Genomic DNA, 15,732 nt, shown 5'->3' on the forward strand with positions numbered 1-15,732 from the left:
TCCCGTCCCTTTTCGGCTTCTGCCCTCAGTCAAAATGGCGCTAGCTCGGAAGCGGCCGAGGCGCTAGGAGTTGCCGAAGCAGGTCCGGAAGCTACCGAGCGAGTCCGGAAGTTGCCGAAAGAGAGCAGCGGAGAAGGAGGATGGCGGATACCATCGCAAGACTACGGGAGGACGGGATCCAAAAGCGTGTGATACAGGAGGGCCGAGGAGAGCTCCCTGGCTTTCAGGATGGGACCAAGGTTCGTATCCCCTCCTGCCCTTTCCCCTCCTGCGGCGTGGTGCGCATGCGAGGCGGGAGGAGGCCTTAGGCGAGAGGTTGCGCATGCCCAGGTCGCAGCGGCCAGTGACCCCACCGCTCCCATGCGGAGCTCGACGCTGATTGGTCTGAATTTAAGTGGGGGATATTTGGGTGCGTCTGCCCCGCCTCCTGGGTTGACCTCCGGGTCGTCCCGAGCAGGTTGCGGATCGGGTGGTGGTGTCTGAGCTCAGGACTTGGGGGGACCTGGCGCTGGAGGAACTCTGGGACCCGGGAGTCGCCCCGCAGCACGTGGTTTTCAAGGTTCCTGATCTTTTATGGATGGAAAGGCCTTCTGAAGACTCTTAGGCCAACCCCGGTCGTTTAGATGGGAAACTGAGGCCTCGGATCACGCAAACCCAGAGAACCGGCCCAGAGACCAGGTCTGCCAGACTGGAACACTTTGGCAGCTTTCCGACTGCTCTAGGCCTCGCTTGGGACAGATGAGGGCTGGAAAGTAAAGAACGTCCTGCCTTCCTCCTTTCCATATATCAATGTCCCCAGCTCCAGCCTCTCCAACCCCCTCCCTCAGACATCTCCAGGCTTCCCTGCTTCTGCTCATGCAGTTCCCTCCTCCCGGAGTGCCTCTCCCAGTTGCCACTTGTCTGTAGAGTAGGGAGCTTCCCAGGGCCACCCCCCGTGCCCAGCAGAGTAGTCAGGCAGAACAAGCATATTGAAAGAACGAATGAAGATCCTGGCTGGTGTCAGGGACACCGAAAGTAAGAGCTACTGTGAGTGAGCGCCTGCTCCGGCCCAGCAGAGTAGTCAGGCAGAACAAGCATATTGAAAGAACGAATGAAGATCCTGGCTGGTATCAGGGACACTGAAAGTAAGAGCTACTGTGAGTGAGCGCCTGCTCCTCGGCCAGCGCTGTGCCGAGTGTGAGAGCAGAGGGGAGCTGCATGGCTCTAGTGACCATCTGTAGCACAGGAAGAGAGGGTGTGTGGTGTGGGTGCATGCCCCTTGGGCTGGGGGGTTGGTGGCCTTGGAAGAGAGATCCTGGACAAAACAGACACCAGAATGAGACAGTATCATAAATGTAGTGAAGATCTGTGATGTAGTGAAGATCTGTGAGCAGTGGCACCCAAGGAACAGGAACAGGTAATGTTAAATAACCAATCGCCGGCGTTGATTGAGTGCTTACTATGGGAGCATTGTACTACCTGCTTCACAAGTTCGTTTCCTTCATTTCCTACAACGTGAGATAGGTACTATTCTTGACTGCATTTTACTGATGTGGAAACCAAGCTCAGAGGATCAGCATAGTGTGGCAGTTAAGAGTGTGGGCTCCTCTAACCATATCCTGTTGAGGTTGAGTCTTAGGACCTCTTCTCTCTGCACTTACCCCAAGATGATCTCATCCGGTCTCATCTCTTTAAAACTCTCCATGCTGGGATTAGTCCCAAACACATATCTCTGGCCTTTACCTCTCCCTTAACTTGGCATCCAGCTCCCTACTCCCCATCTCCACCTGGATGTCTGGCTGGCAAGTGAAACTCAACCTGTTCTACCCAAGACTTCTCTATCTCACTTAAGGGCACCTCCAACCTTCTGGTTGCTCAGGCCAAAAACACTGGCGTGTTTGTGGTCCTGCCATCCTCTCACATCCCGCAGCAAATCCTCCAAATCCAGCCTGGAGCTGGACACTTCTACCATTTCTGCCATCACCATTCCGCTCCAGGCCACCCTCATCTGTGCCCTAGTTTTTTGCAGGAACCTCCTAACTCTGCTTCCTGTCTCTGTCCTTGCCCCTGTATAATCTGTTCTCATCCCAGCAGCAGAACCCACGTCAGAGCATGTCCCTCTTCTGGTTGGAGGCATCCAGAGGGTCCCATCTCAGTCCTCACAACAGCCTACAGGCCCTGTGAGGCCCATCCCTGCTGGCCCTGTGACCCCATAGCTCACCCTTCTGCCATGCTGGCCTTGCTGCTTCTTTAACATACCACACGCTGCCCCACTGCAATGCTTTTGCACTTGCTGTTCTTTTGGCCTAGAAAGTTCCTACCCCAGTATCTGCCTGGCTTGTTCTCTTCCTTAGTTCCTTCCAATCTCTGTTTAAGTCTTGCCTCCTTAGAGAGTCTCCCTCACCACTGTTTAAACTAAGCCTCCTTAGCAAAGCACTCACCTGACAGCACATTGTTTTGTTTGAGGCCCATCTCCCTCCTCTGGAAGTTCCACATGAGCTCCACGGGGCCTGGGACTTTTGTCCGTTTTTGTTCACTCTGACAGCACAGAGCTTGGGCACAGTAGATACTCAGTAAGTATTTGTTGAAGGAACGATTGGAGTCAGACTGCTTGGTCTCTTGTCCCTGCCTAGACATCCACTAGCCAGCCATGTGACTTAGACCCTTTACTTCTCACTGGGGTGGTGGGGTAAAGCCAGGTGTGAGATCAGGTGGTGACCCCTGCATGAGCCCTGTCCCTTGTGCCAACTGTAGCTGGGGGTTGGACTTGTCCTTGGGGGTCGGGTGACAGTATGAGCCCTTGTCTGATCTCACATGTGGCCTGCAGGCCACGTTCCACTACCGGACGCTGCACAGTGACGATGAGGGCACAGTGCTGGATGACAGCCGGGCACGTGGCAAGCCCATGGAGCTCATCATCGGCAAGAAGTTCAAGCTGCCTGTTTGGGAGACCATCGTGTGCACCATGCGTGAAGGGGAGATCGCCCAGTTCCTCTGTGACATCAAGGTCTCTGTCCTGCACCTGTCTGCAGTGTCTGTCCAACCATGCCCCATTACCCATCTCTAAGGCCCTTGCCCTGGCGAGGCCACCAGCAAGTCCAGACCACCACGCCAGTCTCCTGATTGGCGTCCTGGCCTCTATTCCACCTTCTTCTGTCCATTAGCCAGATTGCAGACAGGGAACTCATTTTTAAATGCGAATGACCTGACACCAGTTTGCTTCAGACCTCTGTGGCTCCACGGGCTGGCTGGGTAGCTCAGGTCGTCAGAGTGTGGTGTTATAACACCAAGGTCAAGGGTTCCAAAGCAAAACAAAACAAAAACCTCTATGGCTGCTGGTCACCATCAAGATAGAGCATAAGCAATGGCTGTTTGCATCGCCCTTCAGCGTCTGGCCCCTGCTAGTCTCCCCTTCTCGTCAGCCTCTCTGTCTTTCCTTCCCATTCTTCTTATTAGTCAAGATCCTTTCTCATGCTTCAAAGCTAATTCCTGGGTCCCCACCCCCAGGAAGCTAGTGGTTGGCTTGAACCCCTCCTGTGGGTCCTCCAATCCTCATGCCCTGCATGGCCAGGATCTTGTTTTCTGCCTGGTCCTATCTACTGCAGAGCAGGGATCTGGCCTGTTTACCTCTAGTTTCAAAGTGCCCCCATGGGCCAGCCCAGAGCCAAAACTTAGGAAATATGTGCCGGACGATGTTACCAGCAGTCAGCCTCCGTGCACACAACGGGAGAGTGCGAGGAGTATAGACTGGGGTGGGAGTAGACTGATTCCCACCATCCCAGAAGCTTTTCCAAGTGAAAGTTTAGACACTAGGTCCCCTATTCCCATCTCCCTTAAGGGTTTCGAAGTTGCTGCTGTGGGCCCAACTCTGAGATAGGCCCTGAATGGGGTGGGAGTGGGGTGGAGGAGAAGGAAGAGGTGCTGGGAATAGAATGTGGGAGGCCCCAGTAATGGTGAGGAGTCCAGCTTGTGGGCTGCATCCCTGGGAGGAGAAGAGGAGGCAGAAGTAAGAATTCCACTGGACCTGTAAGGACGGGGAGAACAGAGCTGATGGTAGGAGTGTGCGTGTGTGTGCGTGAGGTGGGGGGTGGGGGCTTGGTCTGGTGGCCAGAGAGTAGGGCAGAAGCTGGGGGCTTCACTGGGAGAGGGCTGAGAGGCTGGCGTCCTCCTCCTGAGTTTCAATGGGCTGGGGGGCCCTGGGCCAGTTGCTGCCCCACTCTGGGCCTTGGTGTCCTTTCTCAGATGGTGATGGGAGAGGGGGCTGGGCCTCTTGGACCCAGTGACCAGCCAGCCCACACTGATAGAGCCTCTGGCGCCCACTTGCCCTCCTGCAGCACGTGGTCCTGTATCCACTGGTGGCCAAGAGTCTCCGCAACATTGCTGCGGGCAAGGACCCCCTGGAGGGCCAGCGGCACTGCTGCGGCATCGCCCAGATGCATGAGCACAGCTCTCTGGGTCATGCCGACCTGGATGCCCTGCAGCAGAACCCCCAGCCTCTCATCTTCCACATTGAGATGCTTAAGGTGAGAGGCCGCTGAGCCCCGGGCACCTCCCCAGGCCACCACTGCCCAGCCTCAGAGCAGGTGCTGGCTCTGCCTGCCTGCCCACCCAGGGGCGGTGGTGTGATCATTAGCTGGACTGTTGGGGGATGGGAGACAGGTACAAGAACACCTCAGCGGGATCCTGGCAGTCCCCCTGGGTCTCCCTCCTGTGGCCCCTCCTCCTCCTCCAGGTCTCAAATACACCTCCTTCAAGAGGCCTACCCAGCCCAGCCCACCTCCTCTCTTCTCTGCCCCTGAGCTGACCATTTCCTTCCCAGCCCTGCCATGCTTTGAAGTCACCGAGGAGTTTATGTGTTGCCTCATCCGTCTGGGGCATCTTCCCATGGAACATGAGCTCTGTGAGGCAGGGATTTTCCCCATCTTGTCCGCCATTCTGTTCTTAGTACCTGGCACAGTGCTGTGCACGTAGGAGGTGCCACAGAAATGTTTGCTGACTGGTCAGTGCATGAACTAGTGACTGCTTCTGGCATGTGATGTCTGGGGGCCCGGCCAGCCTGGATGCTGTCGGCCCTGCCACTGGTAAAGCTGTGGTGCCCCCGGGCCCACTGTGATCTGGCCTGTGCCCCGGCAGGTGGAGAACCCTGGAACGTACCAGCAGGACCCGTGGGCAATGACAGACGAGGAGAAGGCAAAGGCAGTGCCGCTCATACACCAGGAGGGCAACCGGCTGTACCGTGAGGGGCATGTGAGGGAGGCTGCCACCAAGTACTACGACGCCATCGCCTGCCTCAAGAACCTGCAGATGAAGGTGCTGCCTGCAGGTGGCGGTGGGCAGTGGAGGGGTGAGGTGGAGCCAGGGGTCTCGGTCTCAACCTCTTTTCCCTAGGAGCAGCCTGGGTCCCCTGACTGGATCCAGCTGGACCAGCAGATCACCCCGCTGCTGCTCAACTACTGTCAGTGCAAGCTGGTGGCCGAGGAGTATTACGAAGTGCTGGACCACTGCTCCTCCATCCTCAACAAGTATGACGGTGAGCGCCGGGCACTGGGCAGCCAGGACAGCGGCCTTCTCCTCCCCGTCACCACCGGGCTTTGGGGCTCAAGACCCAACCTTTGACATCACCCATTCTGAGCTCCCAAAGGAGCCCGATCAAATACCACCCACCCAGGCAGGGCCATGCCCCTGTTGTGCCAGTGAGTGAAGCGTGAAGGGTGTCATTGGGGCGGGGGCAGGTGGCATCATCCGGTCAGGAAGGCCTCTCCCCTGTGATGGGCCCATGGTGCAAGGAGATGAGGTGCTGGTTGACACCCCCTCACGCCCTTGCATGTCTGCTGTCCGCTGCCCTCCCCTGCAGACAACATCAAGGCCTACTTCAAGCGGGGCAAGGCCCACGCGGCGGTGTGGAATGCCCAGGAGGCCCAGGCTGACTTTGCCAAGGTGCTAGAGCTGGACCCGGCTCTGGCACCCTTGGTGAGCCGAGAGCTGCGGGCCCTGGAGGCACGGATCCGGCAGAAGGATGAGGAGGACAAGGCCCGCTTCCGGGGCATCTTCTCCCACTGATATGGCCATGTGGCCCTGCCCTACCCCGCCAAGGCCACTGCTGCCGCTGCCCGCTTGGCTGCTCCCGCTGGCCTGTGCTTCTCTGTATATAAAGGCCTTATTTATCTCTCTTGGGTTTGCCGAGCTGGTCTCTTTGGAGTGCCAGGCTATCACCTGCATTTCCTGGCACTTGGGTGACCCTTGGGAGGAAAACGGTCAGGGTTCTCATCCTTGCCCCCCTTCACCAGCTCTGAGACCTGTGGGCCTTGGCGTCCCTGATGGAGAAATGAGGATGACGAGCTGTCACAAAGGAAGTGTCTCTCGCCAGCAGGGCTGGGGTGCCCCATGAACCTCTCATCTTAAGCGGGACATAAAACGGGTACAAGCCAGGTAGCTTGGTGCCTGCGTGAGGGGGTCCCCCAGTGCAGCCCTCCCCCTCTAGCCGCTGGCCCCATGGTCCCTCAGTGAGAAGCTGTCTGGGCTGAGGGTGGCTCCTGCCAACTCAAAGCCTGGCTGAGGTGGGAGGGGTTGGGATGGGGTGGACAGACAACCTGGGAAGAGCAAAGGACAGAGCCCCTATCCTGGCCCTGCCCCGACCTGCTGCATGACTCTGGGCAGGTCCTGGCCCATCCCTGCACTTGTGTCCCTGGCTGCCCTGTGACGCCAGGCAGTAAGCAGTCGGGTGGGATGCCGGTGGTGTTTATTTTCATGGGTTTACACATACTGGAAAAGCCTCTGGGCCCTTGCCCGTGCCATCCTCCCTTTGCCGGGGCTGGTCCCCCACATGAAAGAAGTAACGCTGGGAGGCATTCAAAAGGCAGAGCGTGGGGACGGGGCCAAAGACCCCAGCCTCCCACACGCTGCTGCCTGGGACCCCAAGTGTGTCAATAAATAACCCAGGTCCAGCCACAGTGTGGGCCTCACTCTTCGCTGTCCAACTTGAGGCTGACGCTGCGGGCCTTGCCCCGTGCCAGGGTGGTGGGCGGCGTCCCCGGGGCCTCACGCTCCACCTGGCTGGGACCCCTTGAGCGAAGCAGCTGGCTCTGTTTGCGGAGGAAGTCCACAGGGGCCGCCACGCCATAGCTGCTCTTGGCCAAGGCAGCCCTTGCAGGTCCTGAGGGGGCATGAGAGTGGGAGCCCGCCTCCAGCTGGCCCAGGTGGGCCACGTAGCCATCTGACAGGAACTGTGGGCAGAGGTGGGCAGGGCTGAGGGGACAGCCGACCTAGGGCCCATGTGCTACCCTCTCCTGCCTTCTGTAGGCTCCTGAGGCAGGGCGGGGGAAGTGGGTAGTGCTGGCTGGATGACAGGCCAGCTGCAGCCCAGCCTGAAGCCTTCTCAATAGATAGGAACCCAGGCTGGAGCCCCTTGGCTCTACTACCCCTGCCCATCTGAACCTCAATCTCCTCATCTGTAAAGTGGGATCCTGGAGGGAAAATAGCAGCTAACGTTTACCTAGCACTTGCTTTTTGCCCAGCCCTGTGCCTGTTGATGTGTAGTAAACGGTGTGATCTTCGTGATAATCTGATGAGGTCAGTGCCATTATCGTTTCTATCTTACAGACAGGAAACTGAGGCTCAGAAAGGTCAAGGCCCCCACCCAAGGCCATGGTGGAGTGGAACCAGCACTGGAAGTCTTGAACCCACTCCAGCCTGGCTTATCACCTCTGGTTTGCTGGGCGGCCCAGCAGTTCCAAGCTGCTCATGACTCCTGTCCTAGGAGGAGCCCAGCTTCCCTGAGGCCAGTGAGGCCTCCTCACATCTGCCCCTGCCCCCACCTCCCGCCACCCCCGGGGCGTCTTAACACATGGCTGGTCCTTATGGCCTCAGACCCAGGCTCCTGCTCCCTGGTGGGTCCTGGCACTTGGCCCTCACCTGGCACTGCGCCTGCAGCTTCCGCACAGCGCGGCCCACGATGTAGGTCTGGCTTGGGGACAGGCCCAGCGCCGCATATACAGCCACGTCTTTGGGGGACCCATAGCCGGCCACGATGTTCAGTTCTACCTGTGGCGGGAGAGGCCACTCAGCCACCCCGGGGGGCGGAGCATTGTGGCGGGGGGCGGGGTCTGCTGGGCTTCCCCAGCCAGATTGTTTTAGGGGCGGGGCTGGCCAGACGGAGGCGGGGACAGAAGGTCTAGTCACTGACCAGGGCGGGACCAAGCGAATCTCCTCAGGAGGGACCCAAGGATAAGGGGTCCCTTGGGCTACAAGGGCAGGACCATAGGGGACTTTACAGTCAGAAAAGGTCTGGGGATGGGGGAGCAGATGGGCTGTCGTACGGCCCGGGGCGAGAGCAGAGTGGGGACCGTCCCCAGCCACCACACCTCCTGCACCAAGCTCTGCAGAAACATCGCCTTCTGGCGCAGCGGGTCGTGGGTGAGTCCGTCGCAGAAGGAGACGACGCCGTGAGGGAAGTTGTGCTGGGACAGCCAGGCCACCACGCGGTGCTTCTGCATATCAGGCCGGCCCGTTACGTACACGATCAGGTAGCCTGCGTCCTGCCAGTGCCTGCGAGGTGGGGACGGTGGTCAGCTCCACCGGCGGGGGATGGGGCCGGTCACCACGCCGAGCTGGGTGGCGGTGGCTCCTACCTGACCACATCCACGGCGCCAGCGCGCACCTTGGGGTCGCTGCCCATGATGGAGACGCTGGCAGTGAAGGAGCCGTCGATGCTGAAAACCACGGCCTCCGTGCCACGGGCCACCACCGTCAGGCAGCACTCCGCGTAGGTGTGGTCGCCCCTGCAGCCCATGGGAGGCTGATTGGTGCGGGGCCAAGCCAGATGGAGCCCCGCCCCGCCCCGCGGACGCCCGGGTGCCCGTGCTCACCTGACCACCATGCGCACCGGGTAGACGCCGATGCCCAGGGCACGCTCTGGGGGCACCGGGAAGGTGAGGCGGCCGGAGCTGTTGGTGACCTCGGTGCCAAAGTGGATCCACTTGCCCGACAGCGGCTGAGTCATGACGTAGACATCCACCTGGCGAGAGGAGAGGGCAGAAAGGCCCATGGGGGCAGAGCCCCGGGGCACCCCCTAACCCTGAGTGCAGGACAGCAGAGGTGGGCCAGTGGTTGGGGACGCAACCTGCTAGACCAGGGGCTGTTCCGGGGACAGGAGGAGGGGCCGGGGAGACCAGGGGCCAGGCCTCTGGGTCCTGACCTTCTCTCCGGTGAGTGTGACCACGTCCAAGGGCCCGTACATGAAGCGCGCGTTCAGCACTTGGGGGCGGCCCTCGCACACCACCGTGTCGCTCGCCCGGTGGTTGGAAGTGACGTTCTGGCGGGAGGAGAAGGCGTGAGCCCAAGGCCAGGAAAGGATGGGGATGCTGGCGGAGCTGGGAGCGGGAATGGGCTTTCACGTCCGGGGCGGCGCCTGGAGGAGGCCCCGGGGCCGTGCGCTTCTGCGGACCCCCGGGGCGGTGAGTGGCTGGGTGCGGACTGCGGCTCTGGGGGACGGAGGCAGAGGACGAGGCCGGGCGGGGTGAGCACGGAGCCAGACTGACTTGAGCGGAGGTCGGGGGGCCGGGGAGGAGACCCAGGGTCCCGGGAGGGCAGGGGCAAGGCAGTGAGGAGGAGGGTCCGGGACACGGGGGATGGGGCAGGGGTGGGAGAGACAGCGGGGCGCCTACCCGGATCTTGACCTGCGTGCGTTTGCGCTGCCACTTCTCCCTGGGGAAGGCCGGGCTGTAGATGGACGGCTCCTCGCACTCGGCCAGCTGGGGCCGCTCCTTCTCGATCACCTGCGCAGGACACGCGGCGTGAATGGGGCGGCGGGGACGGGAGTGGGGCTGCCCTCCCCCAACCCACAGTCCTCGTCCGGCTCCCATTTCCCATCCCACGTCCCCGGCGCACCTGGCGCAGGATGAAGGCCACCACGTCCGCCGACTCCCAGTAGCTGGCGTGGAAGAGGTGGGGCAGCGTGACGGTGGGAAAGGCGGTGAGCGCCTCGGGGCAGTACAGCGAGTAGTCGATCCTCTTGGTCCCCCACCAGCGCTCCAGGACTGCACGGCCACGCAGGCAGTGAGTCAGGGTGGCCTCCTGCCCGTGCCCATCTGCCCAGCCCTTGGGTGCGCTTCCCTCCCTCCTTTCTGCCAAGCCTGCTTTTTGCCAAGTCCAGGCTGGGTGCTGGGGGAGGGGGGTCCCCAGTAAATGCTGGCGAAGGGGTCGTTCAGCTGGGCTTTGGAAGTGGAATAGGCCCACCCATCCTGCCCCCATAAGCACCCCCCCCAGCCCCTGGACTGCCCGGGCCAGTGGCTGGCCGACTCACTCTTAACCACCTCACTGGTGCTGCTGGGGGCAGCTGGCTGGGCCGGTGGCTCAGTGCCTAACTCACTGCCCTTCCAGAAGGCACCGCTGGCCGAGGTGGGCGTTGAGGGCACCAGCATCTCCAGCTCCTCCAGAAAGAGGCCTGAGTGGGTCTGCAGAGTGTCGGCTGGGGAGGAGGGACAACCTCAGCAGCAGGCTGGGCCAGGTTGCCCTCCTGTCTTCTCACCCGGGGTCCAGGACAGCTCAGCCACCATCGTCCTGCCAGCCCTCCCTGGTCAGGTCTTGGCTGTGGCTGCAGTGCCCCGCATCTGGGTGGAAGTGAAATGTAGGGGACATTCTCCTTCCTTAGCTCACTCCCGCAGCCAGCTGCATTCCTGCCAGAATGCCTGTCACCACCTCCCCAAACGCATGCACACCCGTGCCCAACACAGGCCCGCTTGTCTCACGGGGCCACTGCGTACCGGCTGCATGTGTCCCTATACATGGCCCATATCACTGCCCCATTCTGCCTCCTCTCTCTAGTTTAGTCACCACCACTGCCCCCTACTCCTGGGCACAGAAGGTCAGAAGGTCCTGGGGATCCAAACCCCCCAGGGAAGGACTCCCGGGTCCTGGGAGTGGTGACATGAGAGGTTAGCCACGATGTGGGAACTACCACGTATCTTCTGCTACCTCCTTCCTCCCTGGCAGTGCCCTCTCCTCCTTCCCTTTATCTTGCTCGGGGGTGTACCTAGAAGCAGGGATGAGCCATCTCCCAGGGGGAACTTCTGATAGCGGGGAACAGCCAGTGGGGCGATGGCCTGGAACTTGGGGGCCAGCAGAGGCTCGAGGCGGGAGGCGCAGGGGTCGGCCGCGTGGAAGAGGTTGTAGATCTGCTCGCAGGCTGGGCGCATCTGGGCCACTGGGTACCCAGGAGACAGAGAAAGGTGGGAAGGGGTTCAGCTGGGCATTCTGGAAGGCAGGGGGTATGGAAGCAGCACCTTGACATGCTGTGTGACCCTGAGTCAGCACTTCCCAAACTGCACTCCCTGGGAGGTCACTAGGGTCCTGCTTCACATGACACAGGTCCCTTGGCTAAGAGATCAGAGCCTTCAGTTGGCTGCTGTGGTTCAGGGTGAAGCATTTCCTGCACAAATGGACCTCTTCTCATGCAGAACATCTCGTGTGAAGTTCCTCCCAGTGCACTTTGGGAAACTTGGCCGAGGCAAGTCTCTTCCTTCTGGGCCTCAGGTTCCCTTTCTCTAGCCAGGCCACTTAACTTGTACCGTGGGGAATAGCAATAATAATGCAGAGTCTTAGGTGAGATGAAAGGCCAGAGGAGAGAAGAGGGGCAGACAAAAGACCGAGAGTGTCCCCCGCCCCCAAGGGCTCACCCTCCAAGGCGGGCATCACGGTTTTGCGCAGAGCCAGCACCAAGCCCAGTGGGGAGCCGAAGAGGAAGAAGCCGGAGACCTTGAAGTCGAGGCGGGCAGCACTGGTGGGGCCGTCGGGAGCCTCGGAACTGGCAGCGGGAGGGCAGGAGGCTGTGCTTGCCCGCCGGGGCTCCCCCGAGGAGGCGGTTGCAGCGGCTGCCTGCAGGCTGTGGGGGAGGGGAGTGCTCAGCGCTGGTGCCTCCGACGTCCAGCACCCGTCCTGGGCAGGGGTGGTGGTGCACGGATGTCACCTGTTCTGAGAGCCCTCAGGCTCAGGACCGGCCAAGTCGCTGGAGGTGCGCTGGGCAGGCAGGGCTGAGGGTTCTGGGCTGGCCCGACCCAGCCCCTCCACCCCATCTGCCAGTGGGTCCCGCAACGGGCCTACCTCCGGGGAGAGCAGCTCATTGTTCTAGATGGAGCAGAGAACAGAAACATCCTTAGGCCTGGAGACCATTCAATTTCTACTTATCTGGAAGTGAAGAGAGGCTTGGGGGGTGAGCAGGGCAGAGTCCCAGAGGAGACAAGAACTAAGGAGGCAGCAGAGGTCACATTTCAGGGGGCAGAGGCATAGAGATGGAGAGAGAAAATCCCCCTCCTGAGGAGGCTGGGTTCGGTCACACTGACCATGCTCCCACGGCGGCTGCTGCCCCGACTCCCGGTGCTCATGCTGGTGCTGTGGCAGAGTGCGTCAAAGCCCAGGATGCCACCAACGCCATCTCCAATCAGCACCACCTGGGAGAGAGGGTGGGCATCGCTGAATGAGGCCTTGTCACTACCCTGGCTAGGCCACAGCTGGGGCTGCAGTGGAGGGCAGCTGAAGCATTGCTTCCCAGAAATGTCGCTGACCCCTGACCTGCCCGCAGAAGCCGGTGCCCTCAGAGGAGCGCAGAAAGGCCGCGTACGTCTGGTTGGTGCGGGCGATGACAGTGGCCACAGCACCCTGGTAGCGGGAGGATGAGGTGGCCAATAGTGGCAGGGCAGCCAGTGGAATGTGGTCCTGGGAGCGGGACAGGCTGTCACCGTCGTGACTGTAGGGGCTCAGGCTGCAGGAGGAAGGGGTGTGGTGGGTGGGTGGGGGGCCTCCAGCCTCAGTACTGCCACCCATGTCCCCTTGGCTGGCAGGCAAGCCCTGGCACCATGGGTCCTTTGTGGGGAGTGTCAGCACCCAAGAGGCATTGGAGGTGGAGCCATTGACCGGAAACAAGTCCAACCATGTCAGTGATTGACCCAGGTGTCTGGCTTCCTGACCCTGACCCCTCCCCACATGGCATCTCCCTGATCCGAGAAGTCCGCGCCTTGGGGACCCTGTGTGTCCCCCGCCTCTCCACCCCTGGCCAGTACTTGGAGACAAGGGCATAGGCGGCGGCGCAGATGGGTGGGCAGGGCACCAGTCGCAGCGCCACATGGCCCAGGGCCTCAGGGAAATGGATGCGGGTGATGGCCTCGAAGGCTGAGCTCAGCGTCTGCACGTCCGCCTGCTTGGAGTTGGCGTCTCCAGGACCCGAGTCCAGGATGTTGCCACTGTGCAGGATGAGGAAGAGGGCGTGGACTGCGCATGCCTCGGCCCCCAGCTCCACGGCTCCATCTGGGCCCTGTAGGGTGCAATGGGGTGCAATGGGGTGCTGGGGTGTCAGAGCAGTGGCTGCAAGGGCCAGTGGGCAGAATGTCTACGTGGGGTGGCTTGACCATACTTGCCTCCGAGCCCCTGGGTGCTCGGGCCCCGTCCTCCATGCCTTTAGCTGCCTCAGTTCCACAGTCTGTAAGGCAGGGGAAAGCCAGTGAGGGGACCGAGGGGATTAGTGGGACCCCCTTATCTGGCACAGCCCCAGCCGCCCCATCTCCCCCCAACTTCTCCCCGCTCCAGCTCTTACAGGTCCTCCCGCGTTTCCAGGCCTTTGCCCGAGCTGCTCCTGCATGGTCAGGACTGCCTCTCACACAACGCCTATGGCAGACTTCCAGTCCTGCCCTGTCCTATGCGGTGGCCACCAGCCGCATGTGGCTATTTACATTTAAATGAATTATAATACGATAAAAAATGCAGTTCCTCACCACACCAGCCACATTTCAAGCGCTTGAGAGCCTCGTGTGGCTAGTGGCTACCGTATCAGGCAGCACAGATCGGGAACATTTCCATCATCACAGAAAGCTGGACAGTGCTGGTCCAATCCTTCAAAACCCAGTGTAGACAACACCTCCTACAGGAAGCTTCCTGGACTCCAAATTAATTCCTCCCTTCTTTGTGCTACGTCTGAACCTCGACTACACTCTCATCATCCACGTGTCCATCATCCACTCGTTATTCATCTGTGACGATCATCTTAATGGACCACATTAAACTTATGACTGACTTGTTCTGAGTCCCAGCTGCATATGGGGTCTTTACCTGGCACCCCCTCTGCCTCTGTTGGGGAGGCAAAGGCGTCAATGAAGTCATTGGAGTTCCACTTGGTCATCTCTTTGGGGAAGACCTCGTCGCTGTCCGAGAAGCCTTCTGAGGGGACAGGGGGCTGTGTTTAGGGGTGGGAGGAGCTGCTCAGGATCCCTCCCCACAAACAGGGCCTTGGTGCTGACCGTGGGCATCAAAGAACTCCTCCTCAGAGCTGTTCTCAGAGTCCCGGGCGATGTTCTGCATACGCCACTCGGACAGGCTCTGGGGAGACACACCCCCTGCAGGGCCGGCTCGGCCTTAGCCTGGAAGCCCAGCCTGGGGAGGGACGCTCCCTCCCATCCCTGTGCCCTGCCTCACCTCCGTGTTGGGATGAGTAGGAGGAACGGGAGGATGAGGACCATTGCTTCCCAAAGCTGGTGTCTGGCGAGGCATCGGGGTCAGGGGGGGCCTCAGGACCATCGGGGGTGCCAGCGTTGCTGGCCCCAGATCGGGCCTCAGTGCTTGGTTTCCTGGGGGGCTGGGCCTCGGGCCCTTCACTGCCCGAGTTGCACTTGGCCATGCGCTGGGCCAGCATGCGGGCGGTCTCTTCCTCCAGTGCCCGGATGTCAGCCATGCTCAGCTCTGTCCACTCGTCCTGCCAGCACCAGGCCTGGCGATGGGCCCGCAGCATCACTCGACGCAGACCTGCAGATGCCTGGGCATCATAACCATGCCCCCCTTCTCCCTGCCACTGCAGCCGGCCCTCGAGGTTGGGTAATGGCTCCCCTGGGCACACCACCCACCCAGAGCCACAAAGTAGGGCAGGGCCAGCGCTACCCAGGGGATGGGAGTGGAAACAGGGCATTTGTTTTCTTGCCCCTCTTCTCTCTCTCCCGACTGCCTCTCCTAGCTGTTTGGACACCCTAACTCGGAGAACAGACCCCACCCCATCACTGCAGAAGCTGGAACCACTGCTAGCTCTTGCTTGCTTTCAGCTGGCTTCCTGCTGACTTCTGAGAAGTTAACGGTTAATTAAGGCATTAACAGTTAATGAAATTGTTGATGGTTAATGAAGGTGTTAATGGAAGTGTTGGCGCTCGATGGAGGTTGAAGAGAAACATGATACCCATTCTGGGATATTTTCATCTTAATCAGAGCAATAAAGTTAGAAACTCTTAAATTTCTAGGAAATAAAGTAATAATGGTTGAATTATAAACTTCTGGAAGGAAATATATCAGAATCTTAATAGTTGTTATGTGTGGGTGATTTTAATTTTCTTATTTGTGCTTTTTGGTATTTTTCCAAATGCAAGACACGGAATCTGTATTACTCTCTAAGCTAAATTTTCTCATCTGTAAAATGGGAATAATAATAGTCCTTACCTCATGGGGTGTTATGGGAGTTAAAGATCTTGCACAAAAAGTGATTAGCAAAGGATCTGGTATGTTGTGATCACTCAGTCAATATTAGCTCTTACTATCTGGCCCAACCTTTTCATTTACAGAAGGGAAAATTAAGGTGCAGAGAGGGCCAGGGGCTTGCTGGCGGTGCCATGGGGGGGGGGGTTCAGAGGGGGAGCAGAACCCAAGCTGCTAAACTCCCCCACCTGGGGATCGTCCTTCTATGTAGAGGTGGCCCACCCTTAGACCTGTGAGGTGAGGCAGGGCTGAGCT

General features: G+C 59.8%; 2 protein-coding genes across 3 annotated transcripts in view; one reads left to right on the forward strand and one right to left on the reverse strand.

Annotated features, from left to right (window-relative positions):
• Window positions 1-6,150, forward strand: AIP (aryl hydrocarbon receptor interacting protein). The gene is made up of 6 exons (XM_008572099.1): window positions 1-239; window positions 2,807-2,986; window positions 4,314-4,502; window positions 5,113-5,289; window positions 5,368-5,509; window positions 5,834-6,150. The coding sequence occupies exons 1-6, from the start codon at window positions 141-143 to the stop codon at window positions 6,037-6,039; spliced, it is 993 nt and encodes a 330-aa protein (XP_008570321.1). The 5' UTR covers window positions 1-140; the 3' UTR covers window positions 6,040-6,150.
• A 551-nt stretch (window positions 6,151-6,701) lies between these two features.
• PITPNM1 (phosphatidylinositol transfer protein, membrane-associated 1) overlaps window positions 6,702-15,732 on the reverse strand; it is a 12,101-nt gene continuing 3,070 nt past the window's right edge. Inside the window, exons 5-24 of one of the 2 annotated variants that reach the window (XM_008572102.1) lie at window positions 14,437-14,763; window positions 14,262-14,357; window positions 14,074-14,181; window positions 13,386-13,447; window positions 13,032-13,282; window positions 12,544-12,733; window positions 12,315-12,422; window positions 12,076-12,099; window positions 11,942-11,946; window positions 11,652-11,857; window positions 11,009-11,179; window positions 10,280-10,444; window positions 9,865-10,013; window positions 9,642-9,752; window positions 9,173-9,289; window positions 8,844-8,992; window positions 8,607-8,756; window positions 8,340-8,523; window positions 7,891-8,019; window positions 6,702-7,202 (exon numbers count right to left, since the gene is read on the reverse strand). In XM_008572102.1, coding sequence (XP_008570324.1) covers window positions 6,939-7,202; window positions 7,891-8,019; window positions 8,340-8,523; window positions 8,607-8,756; window positions 8,844-8,992; window positions 9,173-9,289; window positions 9,642-9,752; window positions 9,865-10,013; window positions 10,280-10,444; window positions 11,009-11,179; window positions 11,652-11,857; window positions 11,942-11,946; window positions 12,076-12,099; window positions 12,315-12,422; window positions 12,544-12,733; window positions 13,032-13,282; window positions 13,386-13,447; window positions 14,074-14,181; window positions 14,262-14,357; window positions 14,437-14,763 — 2,966 coding nt within the window. In that variant the 3' untranslated portion in view covers window positions 6,702-6,938. Of the gene's footprint in view, window positions 7,203-7,890; window positions 8,020-8,339; window positions 8,524-8,606; window positions 8,757-8,843; window positions 8,993-9,172; window positions 9,290-9,641; window positions 9,753-9,864; window positions 10,014-10,279; window positions 10,445-11,008; window positions 11,180-11,651; window positions 11,858-11,941; window positions 12,100-12,314; window positions 12,423-12,543; window positions 12,734-13,031; window positions 13,283-13,385; window positions 13,448-14,073; window positions 14,182-14,261; window positions 14,358-14,436; window positions 14,764-15,732 lie in introns of both variants that reach the window. The other variant, XM_008572101.1, reaches the window with a different exon arrangement.

Source organism: Galeopterus variegatus, unplaced genomic scaffold, assembly GCF_000696425.1.
Source record: "Galeopterus variegatus unplaced genomic scaffold, G_variegatus-3.0.2 Scaffold752, whole genome shotgun sequence".
Taxonomy (NCBI): domain Eukaryota; kingdom Metazoa; phylum Chordata; class Mammalia; order Dermoptera; family Cynocephalidae; genus Galeopterus; species Galeopterus variegatus.